The 24083-nt window shown below is 39.3% G+C and overlaps 1 protein-coding gene across 1 annotated transcript in view; it reads right to left on the reverse strand.

Annotated features, from left to right (window-relative positions):
• TRPC5 (transient receptor potential cation channel subfamily C member 5) overlaps positions 1-24083 on the reverse strand; it is a 205794-nt gene that overhangs the window by 8650 nt on the left and 173061 nt on the right. Inside the window, exons 7-8 of the mRNA XM_004379783.1 lie at positions 5280-5483; positions 5003-5044 (exon numbers count right to left, since the gene is read on the reverse strand). Of these exons, the coding sequence (XP_004379840.1) occupies positions 5003-5044; positions 5280-5483 (246 nt within the window). The remainder of the gene's footprint in view (positions 1-5002; positions 5045-5279; positions 5484-24083) is intronic.

Raw genomic sequence — 24083 nt, forward strand, 5'->3', positions numbered from 1 at the left:
GGTCTCTTTCTTTGTTCTTTTTTCTGAGTTTTCCTGAAACAGAGTTGTATCCAAGTGTTTGTCTTCAATTCCACTGATCCTGTCTTCCACTGTTTCAAATCTGCTCCTCAGCCCTTTTATGACACTGTCCGTTTCTGAAATCTTGTTGTTTATCTTTTGGATTTCTAATTGTTGTTTTTGTATAATTTCTGGTTGTGAATTTATTTTGACATTTTTTTCCTGCATTATTTTCCTGAATTCTTCCATTTTTTTGGTCTGTATATTCCATGAATTTGTCTGCCTTTTCCATGAATTTGTCTATTTTTTCCTCATTTTTGTCTGGTTTTTGCTTCAACTCTTGGACAATTCTCAGTATTAGAGATTTGAATTCCCTAGCAGTTATTTCTAGTGCCTTTTCTTCCTCTGGAAAGTCATCTGGTGTTTTATTTTGGACGCCTACTGGAACCTTCCTGTCCTATTTTTGTAAATGTTTTGATATTGTCTGCTGTTTTCAGGGCATTCAATAGTTATTTTTCTCATTTATTGTTTGTAGGTTTGTTTGTTTCGTCCTTTTTTTTTTATTTGGCTATGGCTGAGCAGGTGGGCTGTGTGTTCTTTGTTGTTTGCTCGTCTGTGGGCACGATACTTTTTGCCTCCTTCTACAATTGGCAGGGTCAGTTGCTCAGATATGGTACAGCAGGGCAGGTCTAGCTGAAGAGGAGTTGCTCGGATGGGTTGTTTGTGGCACTTAATCCAGCCACCAGGGCGGGTCAGTAATCAGTGCAGGGCAGGTTCTGATAGGCCGTGCCTGTGCTGCTTGGTGGTGTGATGTTAAGCACACGGTGCAGGTAGGCAGGATAGAGGGGGGAGATTGTTATTTGTGGAGCTAAGATGGATATGGGAGAGAGGAGAGAGGAAATGGAGCCAAAAACATATAAACAAACAAAAAAGAGTGCTAGGGGAGCTTGCCATTGTAGTGGAAAGATGAGAGACTGAGACATGGAGAAAAACAAAAAGGGAAAGAAGAAAAAAAAAGAAAAGAATGAATAAATAAAAATTAGAAAGAAAAAAGAACAGGAAAGTTCCCAGGGATCCCACCGGTGCAGCTACGAGGTCTGGGGAAGTTGTTCCCAGGTGTTGCTGTACAGCCTGGCTAAAAGGCATAGAGGTATTCAGTGCCAGGTATTCAGGGAACAGGAAGAGAAGGAAGGTATAGAGAGACGAGAAATTGAGTAATGGAGAACGACAAAAAGGGAAAAACAGGGAAAAGAAAACAAAACAAATTTAAAAAAAAAAGAACAAGAAAAGCCCCAAAAAACTGGAAGAAAAAAAACCACAAGAAAAGAAATGCCCCCAGGGATCCCTCTGCACCTCTGCTGAAGCTGAGGGGGTAGGTCCCAAGCTGTGCAGCACTGCCCAGCCAGAACAGGCTCCCAACTCCAGAAAAGGAAAAGAAAACAAACAAACAATTCAAAACAAACAAACAAACAAAAACCCCAGGATCCCACCAGCATGGCAGCCCAGACCAGGTAGCAGTTCCACACTTGAATGGAGCTCTGCAGCCCCCAAGGAAGAAGCAAAGATGGCACATAGAGCCACGTATTTGAGCGAAAGGGGGAGAGGTAGTGAGAGGTGAGGAAGAAATCAAAAGAAGTGGAAAAAAGCAACCCCAGCAGCCAAGAAATGGCACTCAGGGAGCCAGCCAGTGCAGGTGGGTGGAATCCAAGCAGCCAGTGCTTCCTGGCCAAGAGATTGTGGCCGCGGGAAGCAGAGGAGGCCGAGTGGGGGTGAAGAAGGATGGGGGGTGGGAAAGCATATATCATAAATTACTGGTTGTTTTGTCTCCTGCTGGAAGCTCCGTGAAGCTGCTTTCTCGTATCCCCTATTTGCTGGTCTCTGATAGGAGTCCGAGATGGCGGATCCACGCTGCGTTAGCTGATAAGGGACCTCTGCATGATTCTCTCCTCACTCTCTGTTCTCTGTCAGTTTTCTCACTCCATTTGGTGTTTGGCTGAGTTTTTTGTCTCTTCATTTGATGTTTTAGGGTTTCAGGATTGCTGTTTCCTCTGTGTGGCTTAGTTTTTCGGATCTTTGCTGTGGAGGGATGGTGTGGTGCCATTTTGCCGGAAGTCAAGAATTTTTTTTTTTTGTGTGTGTGTATGGCTAATTTGGTGGCAGAGTGAGCCAGTAAAATTAAATTCATCTTACAGGAAAAATGTTCACCCAAGCATAAGGTAAACATGGAGTCAACATTTATAGAACAATGAGTGGAATAATCCTTGAATGGTCATAGTCAATATCCTTTCCCTTCAGGCAGGATTAAACTTTAATCCTCCTAGTAAGATGAGAATTTTTCCTCTTTTTTAGAGTTGAGAAAGTCATTGTTCAACACCAAAGTCACAAGGAAAGCATTAGCCCAAGAGACAGAAAAGGCCACATAAACCAGAGACTGCAACAGCCTGAGACCAGAAGAACTAGATAGTGCCCAGTTACCACCAATGACCACCCTGACAGGGAACACAACAGAGTGTCCCTGTTGGAGCAGGAGGAAAGTGGGGTGCAAAACTCCAATTCTAGTAAAAAGACCAGACTTAATGGTCTGACTGAGAGTGGAGGAATCCCAGAAAGCATGTCCCCCGGACTCTCTGTCAACTCAGAACTAAAACCATTCCCGAGGCCAACTGTTCAGTCAAAGATTAGACTGGACTAAAATGATACTCATGAAGAGTGTGCTTCTTATCCCAAGTAGATACATGAGACTAAATGGGCAGCTCCTGTCCAGAGGTGAGATGGGAAGGCAGAGAGGGTTAGGAACTGGTTGAATGGACACAGGAAATCAGGGATGGAAAGGAGGAATGTGCTGTTAGAGTATAGGGAGAGCAATTAGGGTCACATAACAATGTATGTATAAATTTTTGTATGAGACACTAACTTGAATTTTAAACGTTAACTTAAATTACAATTAAAAAAAATAAAAAGAAAGTCATTCTTCAATGTCACTAAGTCTACTGATTTCAATATTTTTATCAGAGTTAATCTACACTTCTCATTCACAGAAATGGTCTCTTATTTATCCTCTGGAGGAATGGCCCACACATGGTCACTGTGCTTTGTATTAGTGATCAGGATGATGATAGCTACCATTTATTGCAATGTGTCAGGCACTATTCCAGGCTATATATAGAAACACACACATACATACATACATATTCACCACTCAATTCTTACAACAACACTGTGAGTTAAGTTTTATTATTATCCCCATTTTACAGATGAGGAAATGAGGCTTAGTGAGGTTAAGTGACTTGTCCAAGTTCACACGAGTAGTAAATGGCAAAATTAGAATTCAATGCTAATTCAATCTGATTTCAACGTCTATAGTAATAACCCAAACCAAACCTACTGCTGTCGAGCCAATTCCAACTCATAGTGATCCTATAGGACAGAGTAGAACTGCCCCATAGGGTTTCCAAGCCTGTAAATCTCTAAGAAAGCAGACAGCCACATCTTTCTCCCACAGAGCAGGTGGGTTCAAACCACTGACCTTTTGGTTAGTGGTTTAACCACTGTACCACCAGGGCTCTTATAGTAATAATAGCCAATGTTATATATATTATTGCTGCTACTGTGTGAACTTGAAGAAGTCACTGAAACGCCCAGGAACCAAATTTTTTGTGAGACTGTGAAGCAAAAAATGAAGGCAATAATTCTTGCATGACTCATTATTGTGAAAATAGTAAGGGTTGGAGGCAGGAGTAGTGAAAGAAGGGTTTCTCTTTGTTACTTATGGCCTAGAAGGAACAAAGTTAGGGGAAGTGACCTGTAGAATCTCTAAGGACAAATTTCTCCAAGCTGGCAGACAATTTTCCTACTTTGGGTTTCTTTTGATCAGGAAGGTGAGAGATGGTAGTCTTTTATTTATAATTTGCAACGATTAATCTCAAATGTTTCTGATATTTGTTTTCTGTCTCTGTTGTTGTTGTTAGTTGCCCTCAGTCGACTGACTCATGGTGATCCCATGCATGTAGAGTAGAACTAACTGCACCACAGGGCAGATCACTAGCCCTGTCTTCTGAGGCACCGCTGGGTGGGTTCAAATTGTCAACTTTTCTGCTAGTAGTCAAGCGCTCACCCATTTGCACCACCCAGGGACTCCTGTTTCTGATATTTGGAAGCTTAGTTGTTTTCTGGCTGGTGGGATTGCTTTGCCGTCGAGTCGATTCCGACTCATAGCGACCCTATAAGACAGAGTAGAACCCTGCCCCATAGGGTTTCCAGGCAGTGCCTGGTGGATTCGAACTGCCAATCTTTTGGTTAGCAGCAGAGATCTTAAGCACCACGCCACCAGGGCTCCAAAAATATTGCCCTAATGTTTATTAGGATAATTACTTTTTAAAATGCTGAAGTGCTTATCTATTTCTTTGATTAAAGTCATGTTTATAATTCAGGAAGACCTAAGTTCCTAACATTCAGATAAGCTTTTACTTCACTGAGGTTAGCTTCCTCCTATTATATATTCCTTACCTAGTATGTATCCCATAACCCTCTGTACTTATTCTTCAAACCAGGTTATACCCTTGTAATCACTTAATATTTATTATGATTTGTTTAATGTCTTTCATCCTTACTAGATAACAAACTTCATAAGGCAGAAAGACGTCTTTCTAGTTTATAGTGACTTCCCCAGTATCTAGCCTAGATGTATAGTAGGTACTCAATAACCATTAGTAGACTGACTGAACAGCCACATATTCTATTTTATCTAATCTCTAAGAAGATAGTTTTCTAAGTCATGGATGTTGCTAATCAAAGCTGAGGCATTGCTAAAGGGCTAACAACAGGATTATAAAGCAGGTGATTCCACTCTGAGAAGATGCTTCAGCTTTTGATGACTTGCAGCCTTTCCAAGTCTCCTACTCTAGTCTGAAGGGACCATGTCCAGATATAGCTAAAGCGGATTTTGCTTCTACTCCACAGAACTAGTCAAGAATTATTGTGCTTAGTCCCTGTGAGGAAGCTTTACCTGGTAATGTTGATTCTGTATCAGGCTGTCAGCATGGCGTTCCTGTAATTTAAAATGGACAGAGGTTATATCAGCAGTCTACCAGCACACACTCATCCCCACCCTACCCAACCATACATATCAGGACTGGAGAATGACACAGGAGCTCCTACTTGACAAATCCCTAAAACATCTGTAGGTTGGAATGATTTTATGATGTTTAGGAAAGGGAGTGTTACAAAGGAGGGCAGGAGGAAAGTTTTATTTTTAAAAGAAGCAAAATTTTAAAAAGCCTTACTGTGAAGCTTCTTAGGTTGTGCCTTCTCCGTCTACCATCAGGGTCTCTTTTGGGGCAGAAGGTGTTGTTGAACCAGTTACCAAGGTATAGAAATGACTTGGGACTGGGGATGATGTTGAAAGGAGGTGGCAAGGTGCCACCTTCATCAAAATAACTCATCCAGAGCTTTGTCCTTGCAAACTTCCACTCGATATCAGCATGATCCTATAAAAGACAGGAGATCAAAGATTCGGGGTGGGAAACTGCAAAATGAACCCATGTCTCAGTTTAAAATCTCTACTTGCTTCTTTGGAGGGCAATCTGTCATTGGTTATAAAAATTCAAATTACACATACCTTGTGCGTAACCCAGTAATCCCACTTTTAGAAATTTATCAATATACTTGCAAAAAGATGTATGTACAGGGCCATTCACTGTAGCATGGCTTGTGATAGCAAAAAACTGGTAGCAACCTAAATATCCAACAGTAGAAACCTGGTTAAATAAATTATGTTATAGCCATACAATATCACTATTAAATGTTATACAATATCACTATTAAAATTATAGTAAACCATAAACATTATATGTATATATATATAAAAACTCCAAGACCTCTGTGTGGAAAAAGCAATATACAATATATATTATGTTAATGATCCATATATGTCACCAAAAAAATCCTTCATATTGCATACTTACATGTACTAAACAGGTACACACTAAACTGTTAACAGTAGTTATTTTTAAGGAGTGGGATAGGGGAGGCTTTTTTTAAAACTCAACTTTATTGGGGTATAACTTATATATAATACAATTCACCCATTTTAAGTGTTCAATGAGTTTTTACAAGTGTGTGTATGTATGTACGTGTGTGTGTATATATATGTATATATGCATACATATGTATGTATATGTTGGTTATGATGTGTACACACACATTTATACATACATACATACACATATACAGAGGAGTTTTAAGACCTCCATGGACTCATGTAACCATCACCACAAACAGGATACAGAACAGTATCCCCAAAATTACCGAGTGTTGTCCTTTTGTAATCAAACTCTCTGCTGACCCCTACCCTTGGTAACCACTGCTCTGTTCTCTGTCCCTATAGTTTTACCTTTTCCAAAATGTCACATAAATGGAATCATATAGTAGGTAATCTTTCTGAGACTGGCTTGTTTCATAATGCCTTTGAGATTCATCAATGTTTATGCATGTATCATTAGTCTATTCCTTTATAAAAAAGAAATGTGAAGTGTGCTGAGCAGTTTTCTGTTATATGGATGTATCGCAGTTTGTTTATTCATTCACCCACTGAAGGACATCTGGGTTGTTTCCAGTTTTTAGTCATTATGAATAGAGCTGCTATGAACATTCTTGTATAGATTTTTGTGTGAACATTAGTTTAATTTCTTTAGGTTAAATATCTAGGGTGGTATTGTTATATCATGTGGTAAGTGTGTATTTAGTTTTGTAAGAAACTGCCAAACTGTTTTCCAGAGTGGCTGTACCATTTTGCATTTTCACCAGTTTCTGTATCATTGCCAGCACTTGTCAGGTTTTTAAATTTTAGCAATTCTAATATGTACATGTTGTTAGGTGCTGTTGAATCAGTTCCGACTCATAGCGACCCTGTGTACGACAGAACGAAACACTGCCAGTTCCTGTGCCATCCCCGAGATCGTTGTTATGCTTGAGCCCATTGTTGCAGACATCATGTCAATCCATCTCATTGAGGGTCTTCCTCTTTTTTGCTGACCCTCTGCTCTAATCGGTACATAGTGGTTTTAATATGCTTTTCCAAAATAGTTAATAGTGTTGAGCATCTTTGCATATACTTGTTTGCCATCCATATATCCTTTGTGGTGAAGTGTCTATTCAGATCGTTTCTGCATTTTTTATCGGGTTATTTGTTTTATTACCTTGGGTTTTGAGATTATATATATATAGAAGAAACAGCTGCGAACATTGATTAATAATTAGAATGTGGAATGTATGAAGTATGAATCAAAGAAAATTGGAAGTTTTCAAAAATGAAATGGAACACTTGAAGATCAATATCCTAGGCATTAGTGAGCTGAAATGGACTGGTGCTGGCCAGTTTGAATCGGACTATGCTGGGAATGACAAACTGAAGAGGAATGGTGTCGCAGTCATCATCAAAAAGAACATTTCAAGATCCATCCTGAAGTACAATGCTGTAGGTGACAATATCCATACGCCTACAAGGAAGACCAATTAATACGACTATTATTCAAATTTACACACCAACCACTAATGCCAAAGATGAGAAAATTGAAGATTTTTACCAACTTCTGCAGTCTGAAATTGATCAAACATGCAATCAGGATTCATTGATAATTACTGGTGATTGGAATGCAAAAGTTGGAACAAAGAAGAAGGATCAGCAGTTAGAAAATATGGCCTTGGTAATAGAAACAACACTGGAGATCACATGATAGAATTTGGCAAGACCAATGACTTATTGATTGCAAATACCCTTTTTCAACAAGATAAATGGCAACTATACACATGAACCTCACCAGATGGAATACACAGAAATCAATCGACTACATCTGTGGAAAGAGACGATGGAGAAGCTCAATATCATAAGTTAGAACAAGGCCAGGGGCCGACTGTGGAACAGACCATCAATTGATCATATGCAAGTTCATGTTGAAGCTGAAGAAAATTAAAACAAGTCCATGAGACCCAAGGTACAACCTTGAGTATATCCCATCTGAATTTAGAGACCATTCAAGAATAGATTTGACATATTGAACACTAATGACTGAAGACCAGATGAGTTGTGGAGTGACATCAAGGACATCATACACAAAGAAAGCAAAAGGTCATTGAAAAGACAGAAAAGAAAAAAGAAGACCAAAGTAGATGTCAGAAGAGACTCTGAAACTTGCTCTTGAGCATAGAGTAGCTAAAACAAAAAGAAGAAATGACGAAGTAAAAGATCTAACCAAAAGATTTCAAAAGGAGGCTCAAGAAGATAAAGTACTATCATGAAATATGCAAAGACTTGGAGTTAGAAAATCAAAATGAAAGAACACCCTCAGCATTTCTCAAGCTAAAAGAACTGAAGAAAAAATTCAAGCCTCGAGTTGCAGTGTTGAAGGATTCTATGGGGAAAACATTGAATGACGCAAGAAGCATCAAAAGAAGATGGAAGTAATACACAGAGTCACTGTGTCACCAAAAAGAATTGGTTGATGTTCAATCACTTCAGGAGGTAGCATATGATCAGGAACCGAGAGGTCCAAGCTGCACTGAAGGCACTGGCGAAAAACAAGGCCCAGGAATTGACAGAATACCAACTGAGATGTTTCAACAAGTGGATGCAATACTGGGAATGCTCATTCATGCCAGAAAATTTGGAAAACAGCTACCTGGCCAACTGACTGTGACTATTCCAAAGCAAGGTAATCCAACCGAATACAGAAATTATTGAACAATAACATTAATATCATATGCAAGTAAAATTATGCTGAAGATAATTCAAAAATGGTTGCATAAGTACATCAAGAGTGCCAGAAATTCTGTCTGGGGTCTTAAAAGCTAGCAAGCAGCCATCTAAGATGCATCAATGGGTCCCAACCCAACTGGAGTAAAGGAGAATGAAGAACACAAAAGTCACAAGGAAAGTATTAGCCCAAGACACAGAAAAGGCCACATAAACCAGAGACTGCATCAGCCTGAGACCAGAACTATATGGTGCCTAGCTACCACCAATGACCACCCTGACAGGGAACACAGCAGAGAGTCCCTGATGGAGCAGGAGAAAAGTAGGGTGCAGAACTCAAATTCTAGTAAAAAGACCAGACTTAATGGTCTGACTGGGACTGGAGGAACCCCAGAAAGCATGGCCCCTGGACTCTCTGTCACCCCAGAATTAAAACCATTCCTGAGGCCAACTCTTCAGACAAAGATTAGGCTGGACTATGGGACATAAAATGATACTCGTGAAGAGTGTGCTTCTTAGCTCAAGTAGATACATGAGACTAAATGGGCAGCTCTTGTCCAGAGGTGAGATGAGAAGGCAGAGAGGGTCAGGAGCTGGTTGAATGGACACAAGAAATCGGGGTGGAAAGGAGGAGTGTGCTGTCACAGTATAGGGAGAGCAACTAGGGTCACATAACAATGTATGTATAAATTTTGTATGAGAGATTAACTTGAATTGTAAACTTTCACTAAAAGTACAACGACAACAAAAATAGTGCCAAAAATTCAAGCCAGACTCAGAAGAAGACGCCAAACAAGGGGTATCATTGCTGATGTCAGGTGGATCTTGGCTGAAAGCAGAGAATACCAGAAAGATGTTTACCTGTGTTTTATTGACTACGCAAAGGCATTCGACTGTGTGGATCATAACAAATTATGGATAACGTTTCGAAGAGCAGGAATTTCAGAATACTTAGTTGGGCTCATGCTGAACCTGTACATAGACCAAGAGGTAGTCGTTTGGACAGAATAAGGGGATACTGCGTGGTTTAAAATCAGGAAAAGTGTGCATCAGGGTTGTATCCTTCCACCATACTTATTCAATCTTTATGTTGAGCAAATAATCCAAGAAGTTGGACTATCTGAAGAAGAATGCGGCATCAGGTTTGGAGGAAGACTCATTAACAACTTGTAATATGCAGATGACACAACCTTACTTGCTGAAAGTGAAGAGGACTTGAAGCACTTATTGATGAAGATCAAAGACCACAGCCTTCAGTATGGATTACACCTCAACATAAAGAAAACAAAAATCCTCACAACTGGACCAATAAGCAACGTCATGATAAACAGAGAAAAGATTGTAAAGTCGTCAAGGATTTCATTTTACTTGGCTCCACAGTCAACACCTGTGATGGTTAAGATTGTGTGTTAACTTGGCTGGGCCATGATTCTCAGTATTTTGGCAGTCGTGTAATGTTGTGGTCACTTCCCTGTTGAGATTTGATATGTGGTCACCTCCATGATGAGATCTGCTATGACTAGCCAATCGGTTGAAGGGGAGTTTCCTTGGGCATGTGGCCTGCATCGAGTGTGGGCGGATGTTCTAGCAGGGCTTGGGGGCTTTTGCTTGTTCTGGATCCTGCAGCTGGCTCCTCTTTTTCTGACCTCCAGTTCTTGGGACTTGAGCTTGCAGCTTACTTGTCATCTTGCCTGCCAGTCTTGGGATTTGTCAATCTTCACAGCCTGAGAGCAACAGCCCTGCTTTCTGACCTGCTGATCTTGGGTTCACCAGCCCCTGTGGCTATGTGAATCAGGAGAAGCCTCTATCCTGACCCATGGACTTGGGATGTTACAGCCTCTACAACTGCATGAGCCATTTTCTTGATATAAATCTCTGTCTATATATATTTATATGCTTTATTGGTTTTGCTTCTCTAGAGAACCCAGCCTAAGACAACACCCATGGAAGCAGCAGTCAAGAAATCAATCGACGCATTGCATTGGGCAAATCTGCTGCAAGAGACCTCTTTAAAGTGTTAAAAAACAAAGATGTCACCTTGAAGACCAAGGTTCACCTGACCCAAGCCATGCTGTTTTCAATTGCTTCATATGCACGTGAGAGCTGGACAATGAATAAGGAAGACCAAAAAAGAATTCAAACCTTTGAATTAGGTGTTGGTGAAGAATATGGAATATACCATGGACTGCCAAAAGAAAGAACAAATCTGTCTTGGAAGAAATACAGGCAGAATGCTCCTTGGAGGCAAGGATGGCAAGACTACGTCTCACATACTTTGGACATGTTATCAGGAGGGATCAGTCCCTGGAGAAGGACATCATGCTTGATAAAGTAGAAGGTAAGCAAAAAAGAGGAAGACCCTCAACAAGATGGATTGACACAGTGGCTGCAACAATGGGCTCAAGCATCATAACAATTGTGAGGATGGCGCTGGACTGGGCAGTGTTTTGTTTTGTTGTACATAGGGTTGCTATGAGTTGGAACTAACTCAACAGCACCTAACAACAACAACATCCATTAGCAGTCACCCCACCCCCACCCCAAACACTCCCCATCCCTACCCCTGGCATGTATGGATTTGTCTATTCTGGATATTTCATATAAATGGAATCATACAATGTTGGTCATTTGTGTGTGATTTTTTCACTTAGCATAATTTTCTCAAGGTTCATCCAAGTTGTAGCATATATCAGTACTTCATTCCTTTCAATTGCTGAATAATATTCCATAGTATGGTATTACCACATCTTGTTTATCCACTCATCAGTTGATGGACATTTGAGTTGTTTCCACTCTTTGGCTATTATGAATAATACTGGTACGACATTTGTGTATAAGTTTTTGTCGGGACATATATTTTCAATTCTCTTTGCTGTACACATAGGAGTACAATTAATTGCTGGGTCATATGGTAACTGACTTTTTTTGAAGAACTGCCAAATTATTTTCCACAGTAGCTGCATCATTTTATATTCCCATCAGCAATATATGAGGGGTACAATTTCTTTGCATCCTCACCAATACTTGTTATAGTCCATCTCTTTTATTATAGTCATCCTAGTGCGTGTGAAAGGAGCCCTGGTGGTGCAGTGGTTAAAGAAACTGACTGCTAACTAAAAGGTCGGCGGTTAGAAACCACTGGTGGCTCCACGGGAGAAAGATGTGGCAGTCTGCTTCTGTAAAGATTACAGCCTTGGAAACCCTATGGGGTCACTATGAGCTGGAATCGACTCAAAGGCAGTGGGTAGTGAGTGTGAAGTTGTATCTCTTTGTTTTGACTTTCATTTCTCTAATGACTAAGGATTTTGACTATGTTACCATGTGCTCATTGGCCATTTGTATATCTCCTTTGGAGTAATGTCTATTCAAATCCTTTGACCATTTTTTAAAATAAGTTTGTCTTTTTTGTTGAGTTTTAAAAGTTCTTTGTGTATTTTGGATTCTAGCCCTTTATCAGTAGTCCCTGGATACTACAAACAGTTAAGAGGTCAACTATTAGCTGAAAGATTGGCAGTTAGTACCCACCCCAGAGGTGCCTCAGAAGACAGGCCTGCAATCTGCTTCCAAAAGTTCATAGCCTTGAAAACCCTATGGGTTTACCAGTCAGTCAAAGAGATCCATGACACTAAAGTATTAAGAAGACACAGGGGCAGATTATCCAATAGGCAAAGTAAGCATGGTGCTTACCTTGCTTACCAGATTATGAAACTGTTCACTACTGATTAGTAAGTAAGCACAAGTAAATCCATGCTTGCCTTGCATACTGGGTCATCCGCCCTTGTCAGGGATTGTAAATTTGAAAAGAAGCTTTGATTCTGTAGGAAGGTGCTGTGGGAGTGGAGAGAGATGGATGCCAGCCATACCTAGAAGCAGAATCTTTGATGTGGGGAAAAAATGTGAAATTGTTCACTACAGATGACCTGGTAAGCAAAGTAAGCACTGTGCTTACCTTGTTTATTGGATAATCCACCCTTGAGAAGACACCTTTAATTAAAGCACCATATATCCATGGTAGAATTTCATATTATTCTATGCCTTATACATATTTCTATTAGGAGTGAAGCTTGACATTAGAAACGGTGTTTTGGCCAATGTTGGGATGTTGGGATATTGTAGAGTGGGGTGGCAAGAGTGATGACAATTTTCTTTTAATAACCTCACCTCTCCATTTCCCAACTATTGTCAAAGAATACAGAACTCCTGAAGGAAAAATCCTGTGAATGCAAAGCAAAGAAATATAACACTAGAAGAAATATTGAACTCCATAGCATCTCATTTGATCTAGGAGACAAACTCATAGCAAGTCTGCATGCTGTATCTACCTATCTACCTGTCTACCTACCTACCTATCTACGTATCTATCTATCTGTCTGTCTGTCTATCTATCTACCTATCTATCTTTCCATCTGTGTGTCTATTGTAGAGTTAGAATTTCGAAGTGAGATGGTCATAACAGGGATAAGTATCAACATACTTATTGAGTTGAAAAATGAAGTCACCATTTTTTTTTATTGTACTTCAGGTGAAGGCTTACAGAACAAATAGTTTCTCATGAAACAGTAGTACACATATTGTTTTATGACATTGGTTAACAACCCCACAACATGTGAACCCTCTAACTTCTCAACCTTTTTTTTTTTTGGTGAAAATACACATAGCCAAAGATACACCATTTCAAAAATTTCTACATGCACAGTTCAGTGACATCGACTACGCTCTTCCAATTGTGCTGTTATTCTCACTTAAGATGAAGGCTTACAGAACAAAATAGTTTCTCATTTAGCAGTTATGAAGTCACCATTTTTGAGACAAAAAATAAATCTGAATTAGCCCATTGGTTTGGAAATGATGACTGGATTTGTCAGTGAGGCTATATGACAGATATTTTCTAACCCACTGCTGTTGAGTTGATTCCAACTCATAGCTTTCCTGTAGATATTTTCTATAAATTTTAAAATATGCAGCTGCAAAGTTTTGATAAAATTATATTTAAAGCATATGATAAGACAAAAGCATTTTATAAAAATATTTTATTGGTTGTTAGGTGCTGTTAAGTCACCTCCAACTCACAGAGATCCTATGTATAACAGAATGAAACACTGCCTGGCCCTGCACCATCCTCACCATAGTAGATATGTTTGAGCCCATTGTTGCAGCCAAAGTGTCAATTCATCTCACTGGGGGTCTTCCTCTTTTTTGCTTTACCAAGCATGATGTTCTTCTCCAGGGATTGGTCCCTCCTGATAACATGCCCAAAGTAAGTGAGAGGACGTCTCACCATCCTCTCTTCTAAGGAGCATTCTGGCTGTACATCCTCCAAGACAGATTCGTTTGTTCTTCTGGCGCTGCATAGTATATTCAATATTCTTTGCCAGCACCACAATTAAAATGTGTCAATTCTTCTTTGGTCTTCCTCTTTCATTGTCCAGTTTTTGTATGCATATGAGGCAATTGAAAGTATCATGGCTTGGGTCAGGCACACCTCAGTCCTTAAAGCGGCATCTTTTCTTTTTAGCACTTTGAAGAGGTCTTTTGCAGCAGATTTGTCCAATGCGATATGTCGTTTGATTTCTTGACTGTTGCTCCCATAGGCATTGATTATGGATCCCAGAAGAATGAAATCCTTGACAACTTCAATTCTTTGCCATTTATCATGATGTTATTAGTCTAGTTGTAAGGATTTTCGTTTTCTTTATGTTGAGGTGTAATCCATACTAAAGGCTGTGGTCTTTGATCTTCATCAGTAAGTGCTTCAAGTCCTCTTTACTTTCAGCAAGCTAGGTTGTGTCATCTGCGTATTGCAGGTTGTTAATGAGTCTTCCTCCAATCCTCATGCCGAATTTATTGATCAAGGTGTATTAAAATTAATAAAATTTCTATTTTATGTATCATGATTTTTCAAATATGTTGGGTTAAACAAAATGCCTCTAAGTAAAAGAGTAGCTGGTATATTTGATAATTATTGGATAAGTCTTAATAAAGCCTTTTTAGCGTTATCCCAAAACTTAGCATCTTAAAACAACTAACATTTATTGTTTCACAGTTTCTGTGGTTTGGGAATCTGGGCATAGCTAAGTCGGGTGCCTCTGGCTCGAGATATCTCATAAGGTTACAATTAAGGTGTTTCCAGGGCTGGTGTTCACATCTGAAGTTTGTACTAGGGAAGAATTTTCTCAAAGCTCACTCACATTGTTGTTGGCAAGATTCAGTTCTTCCTGTGCTATCGGACTGAGGGTCTTAGGACCTTGCTGTCTGTTGGCTAGAGGCCACCCTCAGGTCCTTGCAACATGGACCTCTCCATAGGGAAGCTCACAACATGGCAGCTAACTTCCCTCAGAGTGAGTGACAAAGAAAAGCCATGGTCTTTTTGTAATCTAATCTCAGAAATGACATCAATTTTGCCATATTCTCTTTGTTAGAAGTGAGTCCCTACATCCAGCCCATACTCAAGGGGAGCGGATTGCACAAGAGCCCAGATACCAGGAGGTAGGGATCATTGGGGGCCACCTCAGAGGCTTTCTACCACAGTATGACTTCCCAGAAATTGAGAAACTGAATGACTCTAATCTTAAGTAACAGATTATTTTCTAAGTCAGGTGGTTTATAATTCTTTGCCTTCAGTAAAATTTAAGAAGAAACTAATTACATCAGATGATAGATCATTAAAAATATTATTTTCTGATAGATCAGTATATGACTTTTTAGCATATAACTCAGAGTTCAAAAAGTTGAGTGACAATGGCATAATAAAACTCTATCCATCCCATCTACTGATTGATAGGAACAAGGTTTCTTGGCACTTGCTTTCATTATTATTGTAAAGACATATATAACACATTTGCCAATTCAAGATTTTCCACATGTACAATTTAGTGACACTAATTACAATCATCATGTAGTGCAATCATCACCAATATCCATTTACAAATTTCCCATCACCATAAACAGAAGCTCAATGCTTCCTAAATAATGCTTTCCCCAGCACTTAAACTTCTATAAAAATGAAAACTAAAAATATAATTGATGCTTAATCCTGTTTCTGAATATTACTCAATATCCATACACAGATGTAAGAACTAACTGGGAAAGAAGCTCTAGTCACATCTTTAAGACATGCATATCCAGTAAAAAGAATGTTATGTCTAATAATTATCAAAATTTGTTCTTTATTTGTGTTATTTTGAACAGTTGTGTACTACTAATAATTGAAAGATAACTGAATTCAGAAGAAATATTTTAACATTTATTTTCTTATGGTCACAGAAAATAAATTTCAATTCATACCTTTCTTATAAAGAAGTATCATAGGGTAATCAATAATAATAAAAGACCGTAAAATACAAAAATTATATTACATTAGAAGGAAATGCTGTGAGGATGTGGAACGGAAGTAAGAATTTAAGGAGAAAAAGGAATGATATAAACTTTCTGGCCTTTAAAGGAGGGTTTATCCATGTATTTTTTTAAATATATGGTGATGAGTAACAAATTTCTATGGCATTGAGATTCCATTGGATACATTTGAATGAGTAATTGAATCATTTACTTTTAAAATTCAATATTTACAATATTCCAGAAATTACATCCTTTGCAACTGCTTACAATGATGATGAAAAATCTAGATGTCAACTTAAAAATATATGAAGGGATATATAGATTTGTTTTTATTTTTTTTCAAATTCTTTAGGGGATATGCTGGCAAAAGGTTTGACTGCCCTAGATGAGACCCTCAACTAAGAGAGCATCAATATATAAATTGCATACACATACACACACACACAATTATGGCCATAGTAATTATCATTGTCCTGAAAGCCTGCCTTGGGAGAGGATATTGCTGTAGGCATCTTAGAATGAAGAGGAGGACAGGAGGTAAGGGCAGCATGAAATAGTGAGAGGCAGCATGCCATACCTTGGGAGTCAAACAAGACAGGGTTTGAAATACTGCTCTGCTACTTATTAGCAGTGTGACCTCAGACCAGTAAATCCAAATCTCTGAGTCATAGTTTCCTCAACTGTAAAAATGAGGGGAATGCCCATCAAGCTGGATTGTTGTTGAAGTCAATGTAAAATGCTTAGGCTACTGCCTGGTATGTAGTATGAACTATAACATTGTCGGTTTCTTCCCCTACATTTCTGAGCCTGTAATACGAACAAACCTTGAATTCTCATTTTACCTTTTGATGGCGCAGGATAGCCAGTCTGATATCCTTGGATATACATTTACGTTTCTCTAGCACAGCTCTTGAAATGAAGTAGAAATTCAATAAGTATTTCTTAAAATGAACCGAGCCACATTTACAAACACTGGATTCGATCTCTAGACGTGTTCAAAAGGGAGAATGATGATGTAAGTCCTATGGGTATTCAACTATTTTCTAATAAACATAGCTAGACATCTGGTATCTGGAAATGCTCTTACTTTCTTTTTACTCCTAATGTGAGTTTAGTTTTTGTTTGCTTGTGAATGTTTTAAGCAATAAGCAGTTATGTCTTTTATCTTTTTTTAAAAAATAGTTTTATACAGGTTTAGAAAAAAGAAAGTATTTGATTTTGGCATAGAACAGAAATAGGTAGTGGGCCATTAGAAATCATAGGCAACTTTGTGACTGTCTACCAAATGTGTTAACTATTATTATTAGTGATAGCAGTTTTGACCAGGTTTTTTTCTTTTTTTTTAGCTTAGGGGGCTTTCTGGCGCACCTCATTGTACCTACTCCCCTCGGGTGAGCATATGATTCTGGCTAAGCATTTTGAAAACAGCTCAACGTTCCCAATTGCTACCATTCCATTTTTCTAGTGTTCAGGTGACCTCAGGTTGAGAACTACTATATAATAACTTAGAAGAAAGTTATTGCAAATAATCCTCTCAACAATTTTTTCCATTGATTTATTATGTATCAATTCATCATCTATCCATTCATTCTTCATTCCTGTGTTGAGCAACTACCATATTCTAGTCACTCTGCTAGATGCTGGATAAAAAGAGATGACAGTCCAGTGGTTGTGGGTGGAATACCACACAGAAAAGAAGACACAATTAGAGTACAGAAGTAGCCCCTGAATCCTGAGATTAGCAAATAATAGGCCACCTGGTATGATTGGTTAAACAGTGTGAGCTGTTAAGTGATAAGGTAAGTATCCATTCGCAAGTATTTATGGACTGCATCCTAGATGCTAGGTGTTGGGGTCATAGCAATGAACAAAATGGACAACAGGATCATTTGACAGGTAGAGATCTGTTTTATTTTCATACCTTGATCTGATATGATTGGAACTGCAAGATTACGGATGTGGCTTTTGTAGTCATATTTATCTAAAATTTCCTTAAATGTATGATACTCAAGAGGATTACACTCATCTGCATGGGACTAGCCTTGCACCTTATGTAATAGGCAAATCAGACATTGGCCTTTTGCTTGCTGATTTGCAGTGTTTGGTGGTGATGCCCTCTTGTATTCTCTGTTCTACCCTCTACAACCGTGACTTTTGAGCATTCTCCCAGATCAGCCCCGGCTGGGTGCCTTTGTGCAAGACAAAACCTACACAACCATACACAGTGGTCCTGCCTGTTCACTTAATAACACATGGCCTGACAGATGTGTTCTAATTCATGTGTGTGCTCTGCATTGCCTTTGAGATTGTCAGCTCCTATGGAACAGGCTAGGGTGTCTATTTATTTTAATTACGTTCACAGCACCAGTGTAATGTACTGTGACTATAGAGCATACCCTCAGATATCATTGACTTGCTCAGATCCTGAACACATGGCCATAGCTGGGTCAAATGAACAAATCTGTTCAATCTCACATTTCTCAACAGATCCAAGCTCAAGATTATTTTCCTTGCAATCAAACTACAAGGCCAATTTCTTACCAGCTTTTGACAAAATCTTATGCATTCTCTCAGATCTCCTGCCAGCAACCATCTTCCCTAGCAAATTGGAAATCTTTATAATATAATGCAAAGGGAGAGTGGCAGGCACAAACACAGCAAGAGCAGAGCTAATAATAACCCTTAAGAAGAAAATCTACTCCGAGGAATTTGGGCCCTACGGCAGACTGGTTGGAGGAATATTTTGGGGTGGGGGGCATTTTGGTATCCTTCACATTAACTAATAGCTGCTTACTTCGTTTAGGCATAAGATTAGCTCTGGTTCTCTATGATGGGAAAGTGACATAAATTGCTGTGATATACATACTGGAAAAACAGGTGAGAGAATTAATTTTCCCTGACATCTCAAGGGAAGTCTACCTCACTTGGACTGCTTTCTTCTCCTGGTAGAATCCAGGGCATGCTTCTCAAATGTTGGCATGCATCAGACTCGTATGTGGCATTTGTTAAAAATTCACATTTATGGACCCCACCAGAAGTTATACATTGTTTTGTAGTTTTGCGTCAGGGCTAAAAATGCAATTTTTAAAAATGTAAGCATTTAAAATATACCATCGCTTTATACTCCATTTTGGTTTTAATTCATTTTAAAAATATACAATGATCTTCCAAATATGGAAGTATTCTGAGCCTCTCTCAGTCTCTTGGAGGCTCTGAAGCAGAGAAAGTCCCCTGAATGAGTATTACCATACTCTCGACACCTTCCCCCACCGCATACTATACATGTGCAGTGATATAGTGGAGAGCCAATTCCCTGTCACCAACCCTCCTGTCCTCTAGCAAGGAGCCAATATCCTCTCTAAATAGTCACTCATTCTCCTCTCCTCTCCAAGGATGCCAGGTGGTTAGAATTTACTGCTCTAATCATTCTGGGCCTGCTGGGAATTACTTTGGTATTTGTTTTTCTAGTGTAGCGCCCTCATACCAACCACAATTCAAGTGTACAGACTCAGCTGCAAAACAGTAGGGAAATAAAGAGAGCCCTTCTACCAATTCCAACCCACTGCTCATCCATTGCCCCCAACACTCCCTTGTACACTAGTACTTATGCCTACCAATAGCCCATTTAACCCTGCCCAAACTGTAAGAGCCCCTTCAGTGGGTATTACAAACAGGTCCTTCTCCCTACTGAATATGTGCAATTGTCTAGTGGGTCTGGTTCTCCTCAGTCTCCAGCCATGAAATGGCTGATAATCCCGCTCCTCAGTTATGGTTGCTAGGTGGTTGGAATGTACTATTCTGACCTTTTAAGGATGTAGTGTATGTTACTTTTTTATTGGTTAAACAGTTTCCAGCCCTTACGATAACCTCAGATCCAGTGTACAAACAGAGGTGCTAAACCTCAAGGCAAAACTCATAACCCATGTTCCAGCTCCAACCAGTTCTCCCATACTAATACTTCCAACTTGCCTCACACTCCAATATTCTGCCCTATTGCTCCTAGAGAGATCACAGCTGTTTGCAGATGGGAACAGAAATCAGGGAAGACATCACAAAGGAAGGTCTATTTGAGCTGAGCCTTGAGAGACTGCAAGGATATCTCTAAGCAGAGACAAAGGGAAAGAATTTTCTAGAAAGGGCAACAGTATGAAAAGTCAGGAAGAATACAGAGGTTGAGCATGGCCTTTGGAGTAGAATGAACTAATCAGGATTTGTTTACAAACTTCAGTGGGTATCAGAATCACCTGAGGTGCTTGCCAAAATTCAGATTTCTGGGTACCAACGTAGGCTACAAAAACTAATGCTCTAGGGGTAGAAGGCTCAGTTAACTACCTTATATAACAAACTTCTTTAAGCAATTTTGATGCAGGTGGTTGTCAGCCATATTTTCAGAAACACTGATTCAGGGATTTTATCTGCTGGTCCAGATATATTCAGCAGGCCAAAGTAGCTAACCAGCAGCTCTTCATCTGTCCTACATTTCCCTGTCTTTCTTTGCTCATTTCCCCTTCCATCTTTCAGTTGACAGGACAGTGAGAAGTAAGTATAACTTGTGTACCCCTGGTGTTATTGATATCAAGCTATCCAGCAAATATGGACAAAGTTGGCTTATCAGGCTACTATGGCAAGAGAACAGTGGGGAGAAGGGGAAACAAAGAATTCATAACTGATATCCTCCCCAGCCTAGATGGAGTAGGACACAGTATGGGCAAGTTTTGATGGAAAGATAGGACAGAGAGATCTCCTTAACTTATTTACATCTACAAAGACCATTTCTTGAGAGCAGGATGCCCTACCTAAAGTCAGAAAGAATGGCACCATAGAGGCCTCTGGGTATCATAAAATCTGTGTATCATAGTTGACACTTGGAAATAAACCATGTTGCTTCCTCCAGGCTTCTAGTTAATCACTGCAAAAAATATTCTTGTGATATCCCAGAAGGTATCCAAATGAAATAATCTCTAAATTGCATTCCCAGCCCTAATGAGCTCACATGGTGGAAGAATTGTTCTTCTTTACATCCTTATAAGGGGTACTTTTCTGTAATGGGATTGGAACTCCCCAAGTGTTTTCTGGACCTACTACCTTTATAAGTATTTTCTGGCTAGATATAACCATAATGGACCAGAAAATGAAATGCCAAGTGTTTCACCTGTAAGCCTGCCACAGAAAGGAACATTAGACAGTACCCCACATTTGTATAGAGCTTTACAATTTTCCAAGTGCTTTCCCATTCTTCCTTTCATTTGATTCTCACAACCACTCTGTGAAGTTGGTAGGACACTGATTGTTATCTTAATTATATAGATGTGGCAACTGAGGTCTGGAGAGAGAAATGTACTTAATGAGGATTACACTTCTAGTTAGTGGTAAAGAAGATCTAGAATCTGAGTTTTCTGACTCCTGTTTCCGCGCAAATTTGCTGCATACTTGCTTCACTTACTATATGTAGGGATAATTCTAGCACTAGAGTATCCCCCACAGGATTCAGTGGAATAATACCTGAAAAGCTCAGCCTGTCTTTAACATCCTGCCACACCTCACTCCCCATATGTATTACACTGAATAGTGCCCCCCAAAAGATATGTCTACCCAAAACTGGTAAATGTGGCATTATAAAGAGAAATGGTCTTCAAAGATGTAAATAAATTAAAAACCTTGAAATGAGATCATTCTGGATTAGTTGTTGTTAGGTGCTTTCAAGTCACTTCTGACTCATAGTGACCCCATGTACAACTCGACGGAACACTGCCCAGTCCTGCGACATCCTCACAATCGTTGTTATACTTGAGCCCATTGTTGTAGCCACTGTATCAATCCATCTCGTTGAGGGTCTTCCTCTTTTTTGCTGACCCTCTACTTTACCAAGCATAGTGTCCCTCTCCAGGGACTGCACCCTCCTGATAACATGCCCAAAGTATGTAAGACGAAATCTCAGCATCCTTGCTTCTAAGAAGCATTCTGGCTGTATTTCTTCCAAGACAGATCTGTTCATTTTTTTTTGGCAGTCCATGGTATATTCAATATTCTTCGTCAAAACCATAATTCAAAGGCACCAATTCTTCTTTGGTCTTCCTTATTCATTGTCCAGCTTTCACATGCATATGAGAAGACTGAAAATACCATGGCTTGGATCAGGTGCACCTTAGTCCTCCAAGTGACATCTTTGCTTTTCTTTAAAACACTTTAAAGAGGTCTTTTGCAGCAAATTTACCCAATGCAATATGTCATTTGATTTCTTGACTGCTGCTTCCATGGGCATTGATTATGGATCCAAGTAAAATGAAATCCTTGACAACGTCAATCTTTTCTCCATTTATCATAATGTTGCTTATTGGTCCAATTGTGAGGATTATTGTCTTCTTTATGTTGGGTGTAATCCATACTGAAGGCTGTGGTCTTCAGTCTTAATCAGTAAGGCCTCTTTGCTTTCAGCAAGCAAGGTTGTGTCATCTGCATATCATAGGTTTTTAGTGAGTCTTCCTCCAATCCTGATGCCGCATTGTTCTTCATATATTCCATCTTCTCGGATTAGTTGCTCAGCATACAGATTGAATAAGTATGGTGAAAGGATACAATCCTGATGCACCCCTTTCTTGATTTCAAACCACACTATATCCACTTTTTCTGTTTGAATGACTACCTCTTGGTCTACATACAGGTTCTGCATGAACACAATTAAGTGTTTTGGAATTCCCATTCTTCCAATGTCATACATAATCTTTTATGACCCAGACAGTCAAATGCTTTTACGTAGTCAATAAAACACAAGTAAACATATTTCTGGTATTCTATGCTTTCAGTCAGGATCCATCTGACATCAGTAATGATAGCCCTCATTCCATGTCCTCTTCTGAATCCAGCTTGAATTTCTGGCAGTTTCTTGTTGATGTACTGCTGCAACCATCTTTTAATTATCCTCAGCAAAATTTTATTTGCATGTGGTAATAATGATATTGTTTGTTAACTTCCACATTCTGTTGGATCACCTTTCTTTGGAATGGGCAGGTATATGGATCTCTTCCAGTCAGTTAGCCAGGTAGCTGTCTTCCAAATTTCTTGGCAAAAATGAGTGAGCACTTCCAGCATTGCATCAATTTGTTGAAACAGCTCAATTGGTATTCTATCAATTCCTGGAGCCTTGTTGTTCGCTAATACCTTCAGTGCAGCTTGGACCTCTTCCTTCAGTACCATCGGTTCTTGATCATATGCTACCTCCTGAAATGGTTGAACACTGACCAATTCTTTTTCGTACAGTAACTCTGTGTATTCCTTCTGTCTTCTTTTGATGTTTCCTGCATCGTTCAATATTTTGCCCATAGAATCCTTCAATGTTGCAATTGGAGGCTTGCATTTTTTCTTCAGTTCTTTCAGCTTGAGAAATACTAAGCATGTTCTTCTCTTTTGGTTTTCTAACTCCAGGTCTTTGCACAGTTCATTATAATACTTTACTTTGTCTTCTCGAGCCGCCCTTTGAAACCTTCTCTTCAGCTCTTTCACTTCATCATTTCTTCCATTTGCTTTAGCTACTCTATGTTGTTCAAGAGCATGTTTCAGTGTCTCTTCTGACATCCATTTTGATCTTTTCTTTCTTTCCTTTTTTTTTTAATCCACATGTTTATAGAAGCTTCATTCATCATTTCCTGTCTTTTAAATGACCTTTTGCTTTCTTCATGTATGATGTCCTTGGTGTCATCCCACAACTCGTCTGGTCTTCAGTCCTTACTGTTCAATGTGTCAAATCTGTTCTTGAGATTGTCTCTAAATTCAGGTGGGATATACTCACACCATAGTTTGGCTCTTGTGGATTTGATTTAATTTTCTTCAGCTTCAACTTAAACTTGCATATGAGCAATTGATGGTTTGTTCTGAAATCAGCCCCTGGCCTAGTTCTGACTAATGATATTGAGCTTCTTCATTGTTTCTTTCTACAGATGTGGTCGATTTGATTTCTGTGTATTCCATCCGGTGAGGTCCATGTGTATAGTTGTCATTTATGTTG

Source organism: Trichechus manatus, unplaced genomic scaffold (assembly GCF_000243295.1).
Source record: "Trichechus manatus latirostris isolate Lorelei unplaced genomic scaffold, TriManLat1.0 scaffold00068, whole genome shotgun sequence".
Lineage (NCBI taxonomy): Eukaryota > Metazoa > Chordata > Mammalia > Sirenia > Trichechidae > Trichechus > Trichechus manatus.